At 36.6% G+C, this 3,781-nt stretch overlaps 1 protein-coding gene across 1 annotated transcript in view; it reads right to left on the bottom strand.

Annotated features, from left to right (window-relative positions):
* Positions 1-453: 453 nt before the first annotated feature.
* The window catches only part of elavl2 (ELAV like neuron-specific RNA binding protein 2), a gene marked incomplete at its 5' end in the record, with an annotated part of 54,915 nt that continues 51,587 nt past the window's right edge, over positions 454-3,781 (bottom strand). The window contains 1 exon segment of the mRNA XM_014020855.1: positions 454-3,022. Within this exon segment, the coding sequence (XP_013876309.1) occupies positions 2,692-3,022 (331 nt within the window). The 3' untranslated portion in view covers positions 454-2,691.

Here is a 3,781-nt window from a genome sequence, read left to right on the forward strand (position 1 = left end):
CTGGCAAAATGCGCCGCTACGTGCTGCGCTGCTCCTAGATGAGCGTCCACCATAGACTTTGCATGTAAACTGGCTGCTCCAAACGCGTTTGGTGTGTACCCGGCTTCAGACTTAATCACTAATCCAGTCAGAGAAGCAGAGTTGATAACCTTYGCAGCATCAGGGTATAAACTGTAGTGAGTTAAGCTAAGTGACCTGAATAYGTTGAGTCCACGTCGTAGAGAAGGTTCACTACGTTACTCATTTGGCTCCGCTTCACTGAATCTAAATCAAGGCTCATAAAATCCAGGATGAACAGAAAAGCCAGACTTTGATGTTTTGCTGCCAGGTTTTAAAAAAAAGGCCCCCAATTTCTTATTTTAAGATTGTGTGAACACTGATTAACTGGTAAAAACCAGAACTAAAGAAAACATTTCCATGTAAATTTAGTACAAAGAATCTCGTGAGCTCGACTGCCCTTCAAACTTATTTATTGATGTACTGAACATTGAAAAAAATCCAAAGTATCCAAACACAAAGTAAAGAACATGTACATCCTCTTAAATAGTCAACAAAAAGATTCTATTCCAAAAATGCTGTCAACCAAGTCAGACTATACAACTTCAAATAAATAATTGTTCCCATTAAGAATGGAGATTAAGAGGGGTTTGGAGAGAACATTTATTCATGCCGGACCATCGGCACAGTTTGCCCCAAAAAATAAATAAATTTAAATAAAAAAAATCTCAAGAGGTTAGAAAAAAATAAAATAAAATAAAAAATCCAATGAAGTTCGTTCGGTCAGGCATGAAAAATGTGCCCTCTGTTCCCCTCACAGCAGCAAGTGTCACAACTCATCTCGACTTAAAGTTTAAACGGTTACAATTAAACACAAAGGAGGGAGGAGAGAAAGAAAAAGCAGTTGCAGAGAACTCTAGAATGCATAGCAMACTGCTCGTTTCAAGGGGAAGCATGACCAGGGACGGGTTGGAAAGCAGGATGCAGGGTCAGTTTTCAGTGCATCTGAAAGGCTCCGGCAGCCTCCGTTTGTTTGGCCGAGATGTTCGAATGTTTAAAAACAACCAAATCTGTTAATGTTACTGCTTCACTGTCCTTCCCCGAAGAGAATAAAGCAATATACACCTTGTTTTTTTTAACGACAGGTTATATGCATTACGTTTATATATATTTATGAGTATGAAAAAAAGTAAAGTAGTTCAAAACTGTGGTTTATATCCATTCTTTACCACATAAATATATATCTATAATGTTTGTATATATATACATACTAAAAAAAAATGTCTATAGTACTTTTTTTAAAGAAGCAAGACTTATCTACAGACTAAACGACAAATTGAATGCACTGTTATGCTAGTTTAAAGAACAAAAAGTATTCCAACTAATGGAAACTAATAATCAAAAGGTCAAATAAAGAAATTATCGGACATACGGGGGAGAAATAAAATGTATCACACTTTCCAATGAAGTCTAAACTAGAACCAAAAGAAGTCTGCTTTAATACAACGGAAAATAAAACGATTATTTACACAGCTCAAAGCTCAGAAGTCATCTGATTCTGACTTTTTATTTTAATGCTGCTGCCTCTATTAGTTTGTCCTCATTCTTTCATACAAAGTATGTAAAAACCTYCAATGGTTCATATTAAGACAAAATCAGTCTAATGATATCGTAGGTACACCACACAACACCATCTGAAGAGAGTCGTTAAGGAAGAACTGATTTCAATCTCCCCAATAACCTTTTAAGATTTTTGCATGCATGTGTTTTTTTCTTCTTCTTCTTGCAAATAAACGTCTTATTTTTGTCTGTTTGCAAATCGAATCTTAAAGTGAGTTAATAGTGGACGAGACAACCGGCATGGAGGAGGACCCACAGGTGATTTTACAAATGAAAACCAGCACTGGCACTGATTCTGTAATCTAAAGAGAATACAAAGATCTCAAAAGGTATCTTTACATCATAAATCTCTCCAGAAATGTCAACCAATGCAAACTCTTTTTAAAGTTCAAAAGCTCACAAGGTGTCATATGAAGGTATTTCTCAAAGTATCCAAGTCAAAATATTTTTGTTCCAGGTCCAGTAAAAAGTTTCTCCAAATTTTTCTTTTTATAAAAATAGATGCTTTTTTAAACCCACATCAAAGAGGTTCTTAGCTCTTTGGCAAGGTACTGCTTTAGGAATTTTTTTTTGTTTTTTTCTTTTATCCGTTAAGTTTACAATAAGCAACGTTATGCAGCCAATTAATTACCAACTTATTACGACAAACTAAGAACAGAAACAGCTCAAAAAGAAGTTACCTGCTAACCACTCAAAGCTAAGAAACGCACAAATCAGGACACARAAGTACAAAGAAAAATCACAACACAGAATCTTACAAGACTTACTGTTTTAAAGTAATGTGCAACTAATGAAAAAACAAAAAAACAAACAAACTTAGAGTAACATTATAGGTGGTCCATCTGTGGAGACAGCAAAGATTCAACAACACAGGCTTTAAAACCTGCAGGATTTTTTAAAACTAGAATGAAAAGATCCAAAGAGTAGCAATGAAGAAAACTGAAMGAAAGTCACATTGTTGGGCGCCAAATACTGATTACAAAGCTGTTTTACTAATGTAGAAAGTTACGGTCGGTACGCTTCCGTTATCCGATTCCTGGTGAGTTTTCTACAAACAAACAATCTCAGTGGGTTTTAGGCTTTGTGTGTTTTGTTGGTTTTGAACGACACTTGCAGAACTCTGTCCCCCAGGCGGTATCCGTTCAGACTGGCTATGGCCACAGCGGCCTCATCGTAATTAGTCATGGTAACAAAACCGAATCCTTTGCACTTGTTTGTGTTGAAGTCGCGAATGACCTTGACGTTTGTGACGGCGCCAAACGGGCCGAACATCTGCCAGAGGATGCTCTCGTCTGCATCCGGAGCCAGGTTGTAGACGAAGATGCACCAGCCGGTGCTGGCGTGTCCCGGGATGTTGATGCCAGCCAAACTGGTCACCCCGTCAATGGCCATGGGGGGGAACCGGCTGCAAAACACAAACAGATGCCAGGATGAACACTAAAAGGCCTCTTTATGACACGAGGTCCAGCCAAGAGCCCTAAAAAAAAGATTCTGACAGGACTCTACAGGGATCGGCCCGATTCAGGCTTCATCGTTTAGTGCTGCCATCAAACAGTCGCCCACTGTYGAAGGTAAAGGATAACTGAAATTCCAGGGTTCCTACAGTTTAAGGAAAGTTAAATTTAAGACTTTTWAAGACTTTTTAATGTCAAGTGAAATTCAATTTAAGACCAATTTCATAATAAACACAAATGACAAATATAAACGATGGCAGAAACGCATGAAACAAAGTATTTTTTGTTGAAGTACTCAAATATTGCTAATTTACCAACTGTTTTTATCCATATATAGCAGAAACATTCTTAGCAGTCAGTTTTAAACATAATTTAATTTCAGGAAATCCTCTAATGACCCTAACGAGATGAAACCTTAAAGTGCATGTGACATCATTTTTTTGTAAGAAAAGTGAAAGCATTTTTGGAAAAACAACATTATTAACATATTCAAAAACAAATTTCAGGTTGCACAGATGGACAGTTGTTTAGATATTTGCATGTGAAATAACAGGAAGTGATGTCAAAGGGGAATGTCTACATGGGAATATTTAAAAAAATAAATGTTACCAATTATTTTAATATTTGAGATAGGGCTGCTACGATTATTCGATTAATCAACAACTAATCGATTATTAAAATAACCGATGACTAATTTAATAATCGATTAG

This window comes from Austrofundulus limnaeus, unplaced genomic scaffold, assembly GCF_001266775.1.
Source record: "Austrofundulus limnaeus strain Quisiro unplaced genomic scaffold, Austrofundulus_limnaeus-1.0 Scaffold269, whole genome shotgun sequence".
NCBI lineage: Eukaryota > Metazoa > Chordata > Actinopteri > Cyprinodontiformes > Rivulidae > Austrofundulus > Austrofundulus limnaeus.